This window comes from Aedes albopictus, chromosome 2, assembly GCF_035046485.1.
Source record: "Aedes albopictus strain Foshan chromosome 2, AalbF5, whole genome shotgun sequence".
NCBI classification, from domain to species: domain Eukaryota; kingdom Metazoa; phylum Arthropoda; class Insecta; order Diptera; family Culicidae; genus Aedes; species Aedes albopictus.
The window spans coordinates 153,775,934-153,793,515 of record NC_085137.1 but is presented as its reverse complement, the minus strand read 5'-3'; the positions used below and the strand labels follow the sequence as shown (position 1 = coordinate 153,793,515).

General features: G+C 37.8%; 2 protein-coding genes across 2 annotated transcripts in view; one reads left to right on the top strand and one right to left on the bottom strand.

Annotated features, from left to right (window-relative positions):
- Positions 1-17,582, top strand: part of LOC109420928 (adenylate cyclase type 10-like) — a 78,866-nt gene that overhangs the window by 9,484 nt on the left and 51,800 nt on the right. The gene's annotated exons all lie outside the window — the stretch shown is intronic.
- Positions 4,037-5,842, bottom strand: LOC109412662 (juvenile hormone epoxide hydrolase-like). The gene is made up of 2 exons (XM_019686294.3): positions 4,833-5,842; positions 4,037-4,762 (listed from the first exon to the last, which is right to left on the bottom strand). The coding sequence occupies exons 1-2, from the start codon at positions 5,581-5,583 to the stop codon at positions 4,125-4,127; spliced, it is 1,389 nt and encodes a 462-aa protein (XP_019541839.3). The 5' UTR covers positions 5,584-5,842; the 3' UTR covers positions 4,037-4,124.

Here is a 17,582-nt window from a genome sequence, read left to right as displayed (position 1 = left end):
AAGGTTTAATACTGTCGTTCCTCCAGTCACTCCTGTAAGGATCCTCCAAAAAGTTCCAATATTTCAACTATTCCTGTTCGAAGAGTCCCAAGTAACACATTTGTCGCAGAAGACTCACGGCGGCGCAGGTTTTGTTGCGCAGGAGTCACTGTGACTTACTTCTAACAAATGAATTCTTACTTGCTAGAAGTAAATCGCAGTGACTTCTGCGTCATGTAAACCTGCGCCGCTGTGACTTTTCTATGACAAGTGTGTTACTTGGGGTATTTGCCAAGATTCACCCAGTAGGGTGGGGCTAATTTCAAAAAATCTCTCCGATAAATGATTTCCCAAGTGGAAAGTGATCTACTAGTCGAAATAAGTCAGATGTACAAAAATGAGCGATTTCGGTTGATATTTGGGGGTGGCGCAAAGGGTTCAAGTGAAATTTTTGCTAGAACAAACTTTCAAAAATCATTTCAAATTTAATTTTCAAACTTATTTTTTCTAGACTAAATCGGTGATTCTAGAACCCAATAGGGCCAAATTTGTGCTCAAAATTGCGATTTCTCTACTGGTTTCTGAGATATTTGAAAAAAATGTCGTTTTTCAGTATTTTTTGGGTTGGGTACCAAAATATGACATTTTTTTTTAAATATCTCGGAAACCAGTGGAGATATCGCAATTTTGAGCACAAATTTGGCCCAACTGGGTTCTAGAATCACCGATTTGGTCTAGAAAAAATAAGTTGGAAAATTAAATTTGAAATGATTTTTGAAAGTTTGTTCTAGCAAAAATTTCACTTGAATCCTTTGCGCCACCCCCAAATATCAACCGAAATCGCTCATTTTTGTACAGCTAACTTATTTCGACTAGTAGATCACTTTCCACTTGGAAAATCATATATCGGAGAGATTTTTTGAAATTAGCCCCACCCTATTCACCCAGGTATTCTTGCTGCAACTCATCCAGCACAATTTGACGAAGTTTCCAAAAGATTTCCTCTTCAGATCTCGCTAGAAAAACTTCTGTGATTTCTCCAGAAGTTTCTCCAGTGTTTCCTTGGAAATTTCCTTCTGAGATACAGAAGTAATTCTTTAAAAAATATTGCAAGGACTTTTCCAAGAATAACAGATAGAATTCCACTGGAAATTTCTTCAAGGATTCCTCCAGATATTCCTTATTTGATTTTTCCAGGAATTCTTCCTGGAATGCATCGAGGATTTTTTTAAAATTTCTTCAAGAATTCAACCTGAGTTTTTTTTTCATGGATTCTCACTGTGACCCTTCTTGAAAATCCAACTAGGATTCCACCAGTGCACGAATTTCTCCAGAAGTTCCTGCTGAGAATTATACAAAAGTTCCTTATGTAATTAAAGACTGCCCCTGAATGTTACCAGGAATAACTGTGTTTATTGCGGTAGAAATTCCTCCGAGGATAAAGCACGATTTTTTCCAGGCATTCCTCCAGGAGTTCCACCATTTATTCAGGAATGTCTTTAGAAATTCCTTCAAGAGTTCTTCTGAGGATTTCTTCGCGAATTTCTCCAGTGATTTCTCAAGAAGTTCCTCCAGGGATTTATCAGAGAATTTTTCTAGTGATTTTTTGCAAAATTTACTCTAAGATACACAGCAAAAAAATTCTTGTAATATCAAATCATTTTCGATGCACATCAGTCGCGTCGTAAAATTGATGTAAAAATTACATCCGTTCTACGCAGCAAATCAGCCGCCGCAGCTTGAAAGTGGGTCTAGCAATCGCTAGAACCGGAAAGATTGATGAATCATATATAAGTAAAATATTGGCATGGATTCGTACACTGATCCGTTGATTGTGAGGCGTATCCCTTACCTCTCGGCTATTTCACCGAGTTGGGAGGTAGATGATAAATATGATACTGCTTCTGAGTGTTTGCTGGAATGGGTTTGTTGACACTTTCCGGTGCCAACAAGGGTGTACATGGTGAGTGTGATAAATGTTGGAAAACGATGTAATCGAATGAAATTACGTTCAAAAATGGAGACATCACCAGAAATTACGCGCCTGGATATTACAAAATTATTTGCTGTGTAGCTATATAACATTTCTCATCAACAGTGACACCGAAAATTCTTATAAAATGTTGAAATTGGTCGTATAACTGGATGGCAGGCTTGGTTCCAGGAGGGATGTAATATCATATAGAACGTTTTGTAAATCACTCTAATTGTTTAAATAGTGAAAAGTTGGAACCAAAAAAAAAGTTACGTTATATCGAGGTAAAAGTTACGTTATATCGAGTTACGTTATATCGAGGTTACGTTATATCGAGGTTACATTATATCGAGGTATGACTGTAATGCATTTATGCAAGCCCCTTGCTTCCATTGCTGAACGCCTTGAGCTGTAGGATGCGTTATCGAATGCTCCTTCAATGTCGAGAAAAGCAACCACGGCTATTTCCTTGGCTTGAAAACGATTTCTCAATTTTGCTGACTAGCGACTGTAGCGCTGTTATGGTAGATTTGCCTGTTTGATAAGCAAATTGAATTTTGCTCAGAGGCATTTCTACTAAGCTGGTAGACTTGACAAAGTCATCCACTATTTTCTCCATGGTCTTTAACAGAACACAAGAAAGGCTTATGGGTCTGAAGGCTTTTAGGGTTGTTTTGTCCCGTTTGCCAGCTTTTGGGATAAAAACAACACGAACCTTACGCCACGCCTTAGATATGTAAGCTGAAGTAATACTGACTCTGAATATTTCGGTTTAGAGCGGACAAATCGCCTCTTTTCCATGTTGAAGTAAAGCTGGGAAAATTCCATCTTTCCCGGCAGATTTGAAATGTTGAAAAGAACTCAATGCCCATTCGACCCTCGACAGAGTAAAGATTTTACAAGCTTTTTGATAGGCATTGGTCGACTATGCATGTCTTACCTTATCTGAGTCCAGTTCTTCATCCGAATAAGGGATCGATCCTGGGAAGGGAGTTCTCATCATTACTTCCAATATTTTTAAGAAGAATCAACAGTAAAACTGCCATCTTCTTGTTTAAGACTTCCAAGACCATTTGAATGGTCTTTCGAAAGGACTTTATGAAGCCTTGCAGTCGTAGGAGCGTTATTGATGTCTTCACTTACCCGTCTCCAGTCCTTCCGTTTGGCTAGCCTCAATTCTCTGTTGTATTCTGTATGGGCTTGTTTATACTGAACCCAATCAGATGTAACTTTTGCTTTATTGAACTACCGTCTAGATTCCTTCCTCAGATCTGCCAGCTTATCATTCCACCAAGGGACCTTCCTTTTGGATGCCATTATTCAAACGCAATCGCTTGATCCGCTTTCCCGTCTGCTTTTACACTAAGGGGCGATTTCTTCAACCTGGCTTAAGCGTTAAGCCAGGTTTAACTGTATGGGTAAGCCCTAAGGGCCAATTTCTTCACCTCGGCTTAACCGGTAAGCCAGGCTTACCCATACAGTTAAACCTGGCTTAACGCTTAAGCTAGGGTGAAGAAATCGCCCCTAAGTCAATAAAAGGAAGAACATGAGATACCATTAAGATTTGCAGTCACTAGGATTACTGTTGAAAATATAAATTAAGGTTTTGTACATGTTAAAACATGCATTTTTGAGATATTTCACGATAAATTAGGTGCAATCGTCATCAAGTACCTGTTTTAGATGCATATTTAACATCAATTTTCACTTCATGTGTTTACTGTTTCTAATTGTAGCTATTTTACAACTAAAGTAGTCATGAATCGTTACGTATTGTATGCATTTGATTTGTACATACAATTAAATTAAGACACAAAAAACTAAGCAAATTTCAAATCAACGTTGAACAGAGACAGGTTATTAAACAGTTCAGCAGTTCAGGGTCAGCATAATATTCTTTCAGAATCTTAATGACGGGTCTTGGTTGAAATGCTTAGTATTAAGCTGAAGCATTGATGTCTGAAAAAATCTTATTCTGTCGTGAAGTAAGCTATCCTTCATAAGCCGGTCGTAAACATAATGATGTATTAGCATATATTAATTAAAACAGATGTAAAAAAGTTGCGGAGTCAGCTTTACAGATTTGAATTCTTTAGTATCTTCTTTATTTAATTCAGCCTTTTTAGATACTTCTTTTGGTGGCAAAAGTTTGTTTTCCATACAATATTGATTATTGATCCTCCCGACGGTACAAACGGTTTACAAACTGAACGATGTCCCGGTACAGGACCTCCGGCAGTTGCATGGCCACAAAATGACCACCATCGTCGTAGTGATTGCTCTGGATCATATTCTGAAGGTGATCGCGCAGAGACCAGTCGGTTTGTTGGAAAAGTTCATGTCTGAACTTGGCACAGGCTGCCGGGACTTGCGTTGGGATGCGATCGAGTTCGCGAGATATCTCCCGGATGTTGAACGTTTCCGCGTAGAGCCTCTGGGATGTGGTTATGGAATCGGTCAGATAGTAGATCATGACGTTATCTAGTAGACTGTCCAAGGTGAAATATTTTTCAAGACCTCCATCCGGAAGGCTTCGATATTGCGGATTGGTCCAGGTGGAGAACTTCTCTAGGATGTACGTGGCAAGCCCAACTGGATTCCCGATTAGAGTTGCGCCGATTGTGTCCGGTTTCGTTGCTTGAATATGCATGTAACCGGTTTCCGTGATGAGAAGCTTCAAACGATCCAGGTATGGATAGTAGAAGTCCACGTATTTTCTGTCTACGACTAAAGATGGGGCTACTGCACCAACCAGATTTTTCAATGTACCGATAGGAGCCGTGTTCATACACATGGTCAAGTGGACGCCTAAAATGAAAACCAAGAGATAAGCTATCACATCCAGCTATACGTATGATAACAACAAACGGTAACTCACCTAAAACTTCGTCCTGGAAGAAAGTTGCCATAAGGTTTCCAACAACTGCTCCCCAATCGCCGCCATGAACGTAGTACTTTTTGAACCCTAGACGGGTCATCAAGTTTCGCATGATAACGGCAATCTTTGCTGGACTGAGTCCCGGTTTTGATGCACCCTGGCTGAATCCGTAACCCGGCAAACTGGGTACGATCACTTCGAAAACGTACTCCTTTTCATTGCTGCGGGTGACCAACTTCGGGATTATTTCGTAGAACTCTCGAACTGAGCCGGGCCATCCATGCAACATCAGCAGAGGAACTATGCGTTTCGGGTTTCGTACTTCCGGCTTGACTCGCAGGAAATGAATATCCAATCCTTGAATTTGTGTTCTGAACTGGGGAAACTGGTTCAGGTACTCTTGGCGTTCGTTCCACCGACCGAGATAGTCCGTCCGCCAGTAGGTCAAAATTTCCTGAAGTCTTTTACTGTTGAAGCCATACTCGAAGGCCGTTCCCTCCAATGGTTCCGTTAGCTTCGGCGCATCATCCAACTTATTCTTGAGCTTTTCGATAACGTTATCCGCATAGCCCAACTTGAATGGTTTCACTTCAACATCTTCCTTGTAGTTTTTGGCGTCTCCTGGGCCCCAGTACTCGCTGTAGTCTATGGCCGGAATTGCAGCCGGAGCCGCAACGTCCTGGTATACCTTGAACAGCAATGCCACAAGCAGTGTCAATGTCACGAAGAGAAATCGCCCCGCGAACCCCATCGTATAGGTATGCTGGCTTAGGGTGAACAGAACCGGTCCGAATGGAATTCAAAGTTCAACTGAACTGATGATGACTGCGCGCATCCGCTAAGCAAGCCCGCACCTATACCGTTCGATGGTTCTTAATCTCCGTAGGACGGTTGATGTGTGATAAGCCAACGAAAATAAAGTTGGAAAGGGAAAGTGTCTGGAGGCGACAGGTATGCGGTGCTTCGACCTACACAGATACAGACGTTGAACGTTGAGCACCGTAGGTGAGCATAGATTCACCTGTGACCGTAATAAATTATAGGTTTATTAACCCTTCTCATATTGTAATGCATCCCGATTTTGGAATATTGAGTATAGATGTGCTGGAGTCAACAGGTGGGGCGATAGCAAACTATATGCACAGACAAACAGACGTAACACTCTGATATTTTGCATCGTACACCGATTTAACGGTCTATTTGAAAATTTGATAGTTGGCCAACTGACCACCCGTGGCGCTCGCATCGTTTTTGCTCGAGTTTGACGTTTGCCCACTACCGCCACCTAGTTGATGGTCGACCAAACTCAGTCCTTTTAGCATTGGGCGAACATGTTTCCGTGACTATGATTTGATTCGAAAAATGTTCGAAGTGATACGTCTGTTTGTCTGTGCTATATGTATATTATATTGTATTGCATGTATTGCATCTTTACCGAGATTTAAATATGTGTAAGAAAAGATCTGGATCTGAAGTTCTTAGTACCATAATGGTACTTCTGAATTACAAAGCTTTACGGCAAAACACATAATTTTCCATCATTTTTTTTTTTCAAATTATCGAAATAGGTATGTCAAAAATGGAACCAGAAGCAAAATAGAGTAACGATCGAGATTTTAACCGAATGTGAACTTCATTACAGACATAAACAATAAATCAATCCTGCTTCTGAAATGCGAGTCCCAAGCGATACAAAAAGAAGATGGCATTCAATCAATAAAAACTTCAGCAAATTTGCTCCAAACAACAGAAATTTGTTCAAGTATTGTTCCAGAAGTTCCACCAGGAGAATTACTGAAGCTAATTCAAGGATTTCTCTAGTAGTATTTTGAGAGATTCCTTCTTGATTTTCTTTTTGCATTCTTCCAAGAATTTCTTAAGAGATTCCTTCAGGGGTTTCTGCTGGAGTTCATTCAGAAATTATTCCAGGAGTTCCTTCAGGGATTTCTCCAGGAATTTGTAAGGCGATTCATCCAGGAATTACATCAGTGATTGCTTCAGCATTTCCTTAAGGGATTCGTCCAGGATTTTTTTCTAGAAACTCCTCAATATAATTCCCCTGGAATTGTTTGAGGAATTTCTCTTGAGGGACTTCTCCAGGAACTCCTTCAGAGATTTCTCAGAAACTCTTCAGTGATTCCTGCAGGTATTTCCTCAGGATTTTTTGCCTGGAAATGTTTGCAGGATTTGTCACGGAATTCACGAAATGAATTTATCCTTAAACTCCATAAAGGATTCCTCCAAAACTCCTTCAGAGATTTTCCAGGAATTTTTCGGGAATTCTTCAAGATTCTTGAATTCTTCATGAATTTTCCTGCAAATATTTGTGGATTTTTTCTTGGATTTACTGTGAACTCCTTCAGGAATGTCTTCTCAAATTCCATCAGCGAGTTCTCCAGGAACCCCTTTATGGATTTCTCCAGGAACTCTTTCAAGGATGTCTAAAGGAACTCTTCGACGAATTCCCTAGAACTTCTTCAGGGATTCCTCCATGATCTTCTTGAAGGATTTTTACAGAAATTCTTAAAAATATTTCAGTTGGAGTTCCTTGAGGGATTTTTTTTCTTATTTTATAGGGATTCCTTTAGGAGTTTCTTCGTAGACTGCCGTGTGCAGCATAGTTGGCCCATGTTGTATGAGAATCCGTAAAGGGTTTCTAAAGCCCTTGGAAATTCGGCGAAGTAATCCCAACAGGGTAATAAACTTTATAAAACGAGTTGTGCCTAGTTGGGATCAGGTGTTACATCAACCATTGTCCATCACAGCTTAATTGTGACTAGCACCAAATTAAATATGGGTCATACCACAATATTCCTGAATAATGGACGCAGAGGTTAAAAGGCTCTACAGATAAGGGAAAAAAATGGGAATCCGTATAAGCATGGGACAACTGTGCTGCACAAGGTATTAAATTTCCTGGGGTTCTCTCAGTGTTTTCTGTCCAAATTATTTCCGGAATTTTGCGGGAATTGCTTCGCGGATTTTTCCTGGAATTCCTTGAGGAATTTCTCCTGCAATTGTTGGAGATATTTAATCAGGAATTACTTCAGGGTTTTCTCCAGGAACTCCATTGTTGATTCCTGCAGGAGTTCCTTTAGGGTTTCCTCATAAAGTTCATCCGAAATGCCGGATGAATTTTCTTTTGTGATTTCTCCAGGAGCTCCATCAGGAGTTCGTCCAGTAGTTCCTTCTGTGATACCTCCAGGAGTTTTTTTTCCAGGGGTTTTTCAGGAACTCCTGCAGGGATTCCCCTGGGAGTTTCTCAAGGAGCATTTTTCAGGGATTCTTACAGGAGATCTTTTAAGAATTCCTTCAAGTATTCCTCCTCGAGTACACTTAGGAATTCCATAGGGGAATTTAAGTATTCTCGGCAGTTTTGTTCTTTTCGCCATGGTTTTTTTAAACCTGTTGATCTCAAAGTTGGCCTCAAATCATATAAGCCTTAAATCCTATATACCCAACCAAGCTGAGTTATGTGCCCAAATTTCAGGCAATTTGGCCCACAAAACCCCCCTTGACGAAGAGAACAAACCTGCTGATAATACCCTTTGTTACCCATATACTTTGAGAAAAATGTAAAAATCGCATAAAAATATTTTTAGTAAACCTTGCAGGTTTAGAACGCAATAACCAAAATAACTCACTATATATACTCTGCAGAGTTACAATTGGAAAATTTACACAAAGTAAAACATCAAGAAATCCCATTGCAATTTTGCAAACAAACTCTAGAGGCACAAACCTGTCGAATGAAGCATCGAACCATGCCGGCCGAACCTGTTTATCCTGGCTTTGCTCGATTGCGAGTGCAGAAAAACGCAGCTTTTCTAAATCGAGCGCATTTTTTGACGAATTCGACGTCCATTGAGGCAGCCATCTTTATATTCTCTGATGTTTCTCCTTAAGTTTTTTTTGTACGGGTCTTCTTTTTGCTATAACTCAGTCAATTAGGAACCTATTGGCTTGATTTTTTATGTACGGATAAACCGTGTTTCCTGAGTACAAATTTCCATGTGAATTGGTTAAAAATTGACTGAGCTATAGCAAAAAGGCGACCCGTACAAAAAAGAATCGGGTGTAGCTTGTTAGGTATGCACAGTATCTAACTCTATACAAAAAATCAAATCAATCGGTGTGATGTTAGTTAGACTAGTCATAGTAGTTAAAGCGGCAAATGCTTAACCCTTTATAAGGCAGTGGCAACTATATTGCCACCTACTGTTTGTATTTTTCTGTTTTATAACAATTTATTTCGAACTTTTTTTTTAGTTTACGCAAAATTGGGTTTACTAACAATGCCTGGTGTTTTTTACCCTTCTTACACCCATAAGAAGGGTATAAATACCGCTTGGAAAACCGACTTTCGATCCGAGGCCCGCAGGGCCGAGTCACATATACCAATCAACTCAGCTCGACGAATTGAGCAAATGTCTGTATGTGCGTGTGTGTGTGTATGTGTGTGTGTGTGTATGTATGTTACAAAAAAATGTCACTCACGGTTCTCAGCCGTCTGTTGACCGATTTGAGTTCTCTTGGAAGCAAATGAAAGCTACTACATCCTAGTAGAACGCTATTGAATTTTATTTTGATTGGACGTTCGGTTACCGAGATATCTTTCAAAGAGTGCTAGGGAGTAGTACAACTTAATTATTTTAGATATTTTTGACAAAGTGTATCACCATAAATTTCTCAGCCGTCTATCAACCGATTTGGGTTCTTAAGGCCCCAAACGAAAGCTACTACATCCTAGTAGAACACTATTGATTTTTTTTTTTTTTTGATTGGACGTTCGGTTACCGCGATATCTTTCAAAGAGTGCTAGGGAGTAGTACAACTTAATTATTTTAGATATTTTTGACAAAGTGTATCACCATAAATTTCTCAGCCGTCTATCAACCGATTTAGGTTCTTAAGGCCCCAAACGAAAGCTACTACATCCTAGTAGAACGCTATTGATTTTTTTTTTTTGATTGGACGTTCGGTTACCGAGATATCTTTCAAAGAGTGCTAGGGAGTAGTACAACTTAATTATTTTAGATATTTTTGACAAAGTGTATCACCATAAATTTCTCAGCCGTCTATCAACCGAATCGGGTTCTTAAGGCTCGAAACGAAAGCTACTGCACCCTATAAGAACGCTTTTGAATTTCATTCCGATTGGACATTTTGTAACCGAGATATCTTTCGGGGAGTACTTTGGAGTAATACAACTTAACTTTTTAAGAGGTCTTTGACAAAATGCTTCATAATAAATGAATCAGCCGTGTGTCAATCGATTTGAGTTCTCTCAGCATCAAATGAAAGCTACAGCATCCAAGTAGTATGCTATTAAATTTCATGCCGTTTGGACATTTTGTTTCTGAGATATCTTTCCACGAGTACTAAGGAGTAATGAAATTTACGCTTTTGAGAGATTTTTGATAAAATGTATCATAATACATTTCTCAGCCGTTTGTCAACAGATTTTTTATGATCATATTTGGTTACACAAGTTAGTTATACATGAAAATGCAATTGCATCAAATACATAAAAGCTACTATCTCTTTGTAATATTTGAGCTTAATAAACAGTAGCAAAAATATCACGGAATGTATGTAGGAAAAGCCTTTTTTTATGATCAAATTTGGTTACACAAGTTAGTTATACATGAAAATGCAATTGCATCAAATACATAAAAGCTACTATCTCTTTGTAATATTTGAGCTTAATAAACAGTAGCAAAAATATCTTTGAATGTATGTAGGAAAAGCCTTTTTACCCTTCTTACACCCATAAGAAGGGTATAAATACCGCTTGGAAAACCGACTTTCGATCCGAGGCCCGCAGGGCCGAGTCACATATACCAATCAACTCAGCTCGACGAATTGAGCAAATGTCTGTATGTGCGTGTGTGTGTGTATGTGTGTGTGTGTGTATGTATGTTACAAAAAAATGTCACTCACGGTTCTCAGCCGTCTGTTGACCGATTTGAGTTCTCTTGGAAGCAAATGAAAGCTACTACATCCTAGTAGAACGCTATTGAATTTTATTTTGATTGGACGTTCGGTTACCGAGATATCTTTCAAAGAGTGCTAGGGAGTAGTACAACTTAATTATTTTAGATATTTTTGACAAAGTGTATCACCATAAATTTCTCAGCCGTCTATCAACCGATTTGGGTTCTTAAGGCCCCAAACGAAAGCTACTACATCCTAGTAGAACACTATTGATTTTTTTTTTTTTGATTGGACGTTCGGTTACCGCGATATCTTTCAAAGAGTGCTAGGGAGTAGTACAACTTAATTATTTTAGATATTTTTGACAAAGTGTATCACCATAAATTTCTCAGCCGTCTATCAACCGATTTAGGTTCTTAAGGCCCCAAACGAAAGCTACTACATCCTAGTAGAACGCTATTGATTTTTTTTTTTGATTGGACGTTCGGTTACCGAGATATCTTTCAAAGAGTGCTAGGGAGTAGTACAACTTAATTATTTTAGATATTTTTGACAAAGTGTATCACCATAAATTTCTCAGCCGTCTATCAACCGAATCGGGTTCTTAAGGCTCGAAACGAAAGCTACTGCACCCTATAAGAACGCTTTTGAATTTCATTCCGATTGGACATTTTGTAACCGAGATATCTTTCGGGGAGTACTTTGGAGTAATACAACTTAACTTTTTAAGAGGTCTTTGACAAAATGCTTCATAATAAATGAATCAGCCGTGTGTCAATCGATTTGAGTTCTCTCAGCATCAAATGAAAGCTACAGCATCCAAGTAGTATGCTATTAAATTTCATGCCGTTTGGACATTTTGTTTCTGAGATATCTTTCCACGAGTACTAAGGAGTAATGAAATTTACGCTTTTGAGAGATTTTTGATAAAATGTATCATAATACATTTCTCAGCCGTTTGTCAACAGATTTTTTATGATCATATTTGGTTACACAAGTTAGTTATACATGAAAATGCAATTGCATCAAATACATAAAAGCTACTATCTCTTTGTAATATTTGAGCTTAATAAACAGTAGCAAAAATATCACGGAATGTATGTAGGAAAAGCCTTTTTTTATGATCAAATTTGGTTACACAAGTTAGTTATACATGAAAATGCAATTGCATCAAATACATAAAAGCTACTATCTCTTTGTAATATTTGAGCTTAATAAACAGTAGCAAAAATATCTTTGAATGTATGTAGGAAAAGCCTTTTTACCCTTCTTACACCCATAAGAAGGGTATAAATACCGCTTGGAAAACCGACTTTCGATCCGAGGCCCGCAGGGCCGAGTCACATATACCAATCAACTCAGCTCGACGAATTGAGCAAATGTCTGTATGTGCGTGTGTGTGTGTATGTGTGTGTGTGTGTGTGTGTGTGTGTGTGTGTGTGTGTGTGTGTGTGTGTGTGTGTGTGTGTGTGTATGTATGTTACAAAAAAATGTCACTCACGGTTCTCAGCCGTCTGTTGACCGATTTGAGTTCTCTTGGAAGCAAATGAAAGCTACTACATCCTAGTAGAACGCTATTGAATTTTATTTTGATTGGACGTTCGGTTACCGAGATATCTTTCAAAGAGTGCTAGGGAGTAGTACAACTTAATTATTTTAGATATTTTTGACAAAGTGTATCACCATAAATTTCTCAGCCGTCTATCAACCGATTTGGGTTCTTAAGGCCCCAAACGAAAGCTGCTACATCCTAGTAGAACGCTATTGAATTTTTTTTTTTGATTGGACGTTCGGTTACCGCGATATCTTTCAAAGAGTGCTAGGGAGTAGTACAATTTAATTATTTTAGATATTTTTGACAAAGTGTATCACCATAAATTTCTCAGCCGTCTATCAACCGATTTAGGTTCTTAAGGCCCCAAACGAAAGCTACTACATCCTAGTAGAACGCTATTGATTTTTTTTTGATTGGACGTTCGGTTACCGAGATATCTTTCAAAGAGTGCTAGGGAGTAGTACAACTTAATTATTTTAGATATTTTTGACAAAGTGTATCACCATAAATTTCTCAGCCGTCTATCAACCGAATCGGGTTCTTAAGGCTCGAAACGAAAGCTACTGCACCCTAGTAGAACGCTTTTGAATTTCATTCCGATTGGACATTTTGTAACCGAGATATCTTTCGGGGAGTACTTTGGAGTAATACAACTTAACTTTTTAAGAGGTCTTTGACAAAATGCTTCATAATAAATGAATCAGCCGTGTGTCAATCGATTTGAGTTCTCTCAGCATCAAATGAAAGCTACAGCATCCAAGTAGTATGCTATTAAATTTCATGCCGTTTGGACATTTTGTTTCTGAGATATCTTTCCACGAGTACTAAGGAGTAATGAAATTTACGCTTTTGAGAGATTTTTGATAAAATGTATCATAATACATTTCTCAGCCGTTTGTCAACAGATTTTTTATGATCATATTTGGTTACACAAGTTAGTTATACACACTGAAAATATTCTACACGTTCGAGTAACATGTTTCAAACATGAATTTTCACCACTTGGAAAACATCTGATTTTAACGTGTCAAACCAGTCATAAAATTGCCTTTCGAAATCATGTGTAAAACACGTTAATCTGGCATCATAAATGTCAATTTTCTTAGTATATCAGTTGCAGGCACCCTGCTGCGGGTTCCTGATCTCCAAAAAATGAAGTATGCTTAGACATACTTGACGCGAGCGAGTACGGTGATGTACATTAAGTGGTAGGCGAACCATTTCCATTATCGATACATAAACACACTGTCAAACACGTTCAAATCATGTGTAAAAGCCAGTGGTTTAGAACCTAAACTATTCAACATCTGATTCAAAAGAATTACACGTTAATATAGCTTGCTGTTTTAAACGATAAATTAACGTGAAAAAGAACATGGATGAGGCGTGTCGATTATTTTCAGTGCATGAAAATGCAATTGCATCAAATACATAAAAGCTACTATCTCTTTGTAATATTTGAGCTTAATAAACAGTAGCAAAAATATTACGGAATGTATGTAGGAAAAGCCTTTTTACCCTTCTTACACCCATAAGAAGGGTATAAATATCGCTCGAAAAACCGACTTTCGATCCGAGGCCCGGAGGGCCGAGTCTCATATACTAATGAACTCAGCTCGACGAACTGAGCAAATGTCTGTATGTGTGTGTGTGTGTATGTGTGTATGTGTGTGTGTGTGTATGTGCGTTACAAAAAAAGTCACGCACGTTTCTCAGCCGTCTGTCAACCGATTTGAGTTCTCTTGGAAGCAAATGAAAGCTACTATATCCTAGTAAAACGCTATTGAATTTTTTTTCGATTGGACGTTTGGTTACCGAGATATCTCTCGAAGAGTACTTATGAGTCATACTTCTAAACTTTTTAAGATTTTTCACCAAGTGTATCATAATAAATATTTCGGCCGTTTGTTTTGATTACCGAGATATCTTTCAAAGAGTACTTGGGAGTAATACAGGTTAACTTTTTGAAAGATTTTGGACCAAGGGTACCATAATAAATATCTCAGCCATCTGTCAACCGATATGGGTTCTCTAAGCACCAAATGAAAGCTACAATATCCTTGTGTAAGGCCCTGAAATTTTATTTCGATTGGACCTTTGATTACTGAGATATCTTACGAAGAGTATTTCAATAAATTCTTTTTTATTAATCTATTCACTTACTTGTTATCTTGGATTAGTTATTGACCAGTCTAAGGGAAATTATTTTTCAATAAGTAATGCTGACAAAGTGTATTGTTGTTTTCAATAAAACTATAAATAACAAATTACAAATACACATGAATTTTATGAAAACTAACAATATGTTAAATGAAAGCTTTGAATTTATATATTGTGGGAAAAATGCAAGAACCGGACAGCGAAAATAAATAGCTAATGCCAAAACTGATTAACTTAGTAGATATATCATTTTTATCCTTTTTGCACCATAACCATGAATACCAAGTACTTCGGAGCTAATTTGATCGACTAATTAAGAGATATTAGACAAAGTATATCTCGCTGATTTTCTTATCCATTTGTTAATCGATTCAAGATCTTTTGGCAGTTAACAAAAGATACCGTGAGGTCGCCATTCACCGCTCATTTAACGGCATTTTCGTAAAGTATATGACATTAAAATTCGACGTTTGCGAATATTGCACTTTAATTTACGTTAACAACTCAACAATTACGTTGTTATTATAGAAAAAATATAAAACGATTGTTAAATAGGGGTAGTCGGGGTAATTTGGCCAATGGGGCAATTTGAGCACCACTGGAAAATCACCTAAAACCTAGTAATTTTTTAAAATCCACCAAGGAGCTCCAATACTGGCCTGATATTGGAGCGATTGAAACATTAGAACGAAGTAATTTAGTCTCATAGAAAATTAGAAAAATAAATTTTAAAATTGTTGGCCAAATGACCCCGACGAGGGCTAAACAAAAACACTTCATAAGACTTCTCTTGTTTAAATACCTTAGATGACTTTCAAATTAGTTTGTTTTCTGTATACTTCAAGTTGATACTATATGATTCAATATCAAGCAAAGCATATTAAGTATGTATTGCATTAGGCGATATAAATTCTTCATTCAAAATTGGGTGCTCATATTACCCCAACGGTTCAAAATCAACGCAAAAACAACACTTTTTTCAGAAATCATTTTTTGACATTTAAACGCGATTAGACTACGACATTTTTATGCAACTAGTATAGTATTATCAGGAAAATTCTGACCATACGATGTGCGAGAGATTCAACGTTGTTTTCTGCATCTTCAATCGACTTTCGCTTAAGGTGGCCAAATTACCCCGATTTACCCTATGTTTACAACCGAAAAAATAAAAAATTCAAATGTGTTATCTCTTGGCTCCTATTACCCCTCATGCATCCATTCACCGCTCATAATGGATCCATTCACCGCTCACTGGATTATTTTTTCATGGAATCACAGAAACTATTCATTTATAAAAACAAAATAACTTTTATTTACCAAAGTATTGATGATTCATGACATTCAGTTCATCCTGTTTTGTCAAAATGGAATTTTTAACGGGTTTTACCTGTTGGATATTTCTTCTGCTGTTTGCCCTGAACAGTTCCCATGTTTTCCTGCAGCGCAGTGTAAGAAATATTTTTTGAGAACGTGATTTCAGGTACACCCATATAAAAGCTTGGTGAAATGATAGTTTTTTGATTCACTTTTGCTACGATACTTTACTAACATTTGATCATTTGACTCAAAGTGAGCGGTGAATGGCGACCTCACGGTACAATATTCCAGAATATGTAAGCAATTTTTTAAAAAAATCACACAAGATTCTAGAAGGTGTCTGGCATTTCTGGTAGTTTAGTCCATGGTCCATGATGCTATTTTGGAAACCAATTCAATAGATGCCAAATCCACAATATTTTCTAGAACTTTTGGTCCATCACACAAAATAAATATGTTAAATACAAATAATACAACAATAGTTTCAATAAGTGTAAGAAGGGTTCTGTTCACCATAGGTGGATTAATTCGGGTTTTTGGTACTAAACAAAGCTTTAACAACAATTTGGGAGCCATTTGTAGTCTCAAAAATAGCTAAATTTGACCGCACGAAGAAAATTAGCTCAAACTTATAGTAAAATTATAGATTTGGTAAATATTTTAAGAAATAATCAAATTATGGGTTGACATGAGCTAAACTACACAGTTTATATTATGGGTTAAGGTGAATATATAACGAAGCCACACCTCGAATTTTCAAGAGCACAAATCTGAGAAACCAAAACACGGATTGCATTGAAAAGTTGATCGATTGGTGACCCGCCGGTAGTGACCAATCGATCAACTTTTCAGCTCAAACCAACCCTCGGTTCTTCAGATTTGTGTTTTTGAGAATTAGAAGTGTGGCTTCGTTATATATTCACCTTAAGCAGTAATCCACTTTAAAATCTCTTTTCCTGCTTTTTGTCGAAGTCAAAAGAAGAAAAGTACCCTAAACGGGCAGTGGCAAGAATATTGCCACCAGCGCTGGTGGCCTAAACTATATTGCCACCTAGATTTTTGAGAGTTCCTTCCAAACAAAAAATGTTTTGTACATGTAATCATGTATATAATCATTTCCATAATAGTATGCGTTGACAACTCTTCTAATTTTCTCGGCCTTATAAAGGGTTAAAATAAGTACTCTTGCCCAAATGGTACAGGACCATGTTTATACACAGCGTTCACAATCACTTTACACTCCGAAATTATTTGCAACTAGATCAAGGACACAACTTACACTTCGTTGAGCCCTCTACAAAAAGTTATGTTTAGAATTAAACTTTGTTTCTAAAACATATCCGAAAACACTGTCGAAAGCGATGCAGTGCCTACCGCACCCATCCGCATCATGGTATATTATCGATGTTGAATACTGCTGCTGCTTCTGCTTTTGTTGTGTCTGTTCTGTTTCTCACATTTTGAGCTAAAGTGCACGCTAAGAAAAGGTTACTCTAAAGTGAGTAAGATTCACACAAAACTTAGCTGAATTGGAACAGCTCAAAAAATGAGTAAATTGCATTTCCAGCGATAGCGCTGGCCCAAGTGCGAAAATCTCATCAGTTTATGTTGCTAAAGATAACTAAAAGCCAAGCTGTGAGATCTCGAGAGCTGTGAGAATCGTCGACGATTCTACGTCATAGAACGAACTTATGAAATTCATTCGCAGCATTATGAATAGTTTAAAGGCCGTTTCATAAGTTGGGCCTTATATGGAATTCTCAAGATTATTTGGCTGA